At 38.6% G+C, this 1,642-nt stretch overlaps 1 protein-coding gene across 1 annotated transcript; it reads right to left on the reverse strand.

Annotated features, from left to right (window-relative positions):
• Nucleotides 1–393: 393 nt before the first annotated feature.
• Nucleotides 394–1,326, reverse strand: OR10A7 (olfactory receptor family 10 subfamily A member 7; the record flags this gene model as incomplete). The annotated part of the gene is made up of 1 exon (XM_080662227.1): nucleotides 394–1,326. One exon carries the CDS (start codon nucleotides 1,324–1,326, stop codon nucleotides 394–396), a length of 933 nt encoding a protein of 310 aa, XP_080518353.1.
• Nucleotides 1,327–1,642: the final 316 nt, after the last annotated feature.

Genomic DNA, 1,642 nt, shown 5'->3' on the forward strand with positions numbered 1-1,642 from the left:
CTGTCTTCTTTTACTAATGAACAGAGCTCCTGGTAGATGGCTTTTTCTTATAGTTTTAACATTATCCAGGTTCCACTTAAAACTCTTTCACCTGCCCCTTCAGACCAAGAGATGGAATTTCCATCATATTAATTGTGTGACAATTATCTAAACCTGTCCCCCAATTTGTAAATAGTCCCCTCATAAAGATGATCTCAATTATTGCAATTTGAGACTACCATCTATTTCTTTCTGGGACTCTGACTGGACACTGTGATCCACCCATCATAGTGGCACTGACAAAATAAGAGCAAATATTCCCCTCCTTTTAAGCTTTTGTTTATGGGTTCTGCTGCCCCTACTTTGTTTAGAAACAACACTACACAGTAAGAGAACTCAAAACACATCTAACTTTCACAAGACTTTTCTAGTGAATGTCCTCTTAACTGCCCCCTTCACTTCATTGTTCCTTAGGCTGTAGATGATGGGGTTTAACATAGGAGTGATTACAGTGTAGGACAATGACACTAATTTCTTGCTCTCTGGGGATTGGTTGGATTTGGGCCGTAGGTAGGTCAAGCTGGCTGTTCCATAGAAAAGGGATACCACAATAATATGTGATAAACAAGTGGAGAATGCCTTCTGGCGACCAGTAGCTGAGGGCATCCTTAAGATGGTTGAGATAATACGGATGTAGGAGACCAAAATGAGGGAAAATGGAAGCATAATAAATAGTAATGTGGAAGCAAGTGCTTGCATTTCATATATGGTTGTATCCTGAGTGACTAGTTTCAACACCAAGGGACCATCACAAAAAAAGTGGTCTATCATGTTTGGCCCACAGAAAGGAAGGGCCATCATCCAAGCTGTCTGTAGCATAGAGACAGGAATACCAGACATCCAACAGCCTACAGCCATCCACAAGCATAAAGACCTATTCATTATGACTGAATAACGAAGAGGGTTACAGATGGCCACAAAGCGATCATAAGCCATCATAGAAAGGAGGAAACATTCAGAGCTACCAAAGAAGAAGAAGAAGTACATCTGGGTACCACAGCCTACAAAAGAGATGATTTTCCTTGAGGACACCAGGTCTACCAGCATCTTCGGCATCATGACCAAGGTGAAACAGACTTCAAGAAGTGATAGGTTTCGAAGAAAGAAGTACATGGGTGTTTGAAGAGCAGAATCCACACTGGTAACTGTGACAATAAGGAAGTTTCCAAAAAAAGTGACTGTGTAGATGACCAGGAACAAAACAAAGAGAAAAACTTGCATCTCAGGGTTGTTTGTAAAACCGAGAAGAATAAATTCAGTGACTCTGGTGTGATTTTCACAAATCATATCTTAAACTAGTTTCTCTCTAAGAATCAAAGTATGTGCATCAAAAGATATGTAGATATAATTTTTAAAATATCAATACAATCCATACATATATCTCTGTTTTCAGTTGCCTTACCATTCTATTTCTTTGAAGCAGAGAGAATGTTTACAATAAGATAAAAATCACTGAAAAAGAAATATTTTGCATGAGTCCTACTAATTGCTTATAACCTACATGAGTTTTTCTCTCAACAGGGGTCATAGTCTGCAGTGCATATTCTTCATCAGAGCCATGCTATTTTTCAGAATTAAGTAGAAAGAGTTAGAAAATAATCAA

The sequence above is a fragment of the Plecotus auritus genome (assembly GCF_963455305.1).
Source record: "Plecotus auritus genome assembly, chromosome: 3".
Lineage (NCBI taxonomy): Eukaryota > Metazoa > Chordata > Mammalia > Chiroptera > Vespertilionidae > Plecotus > Plecotus auritus.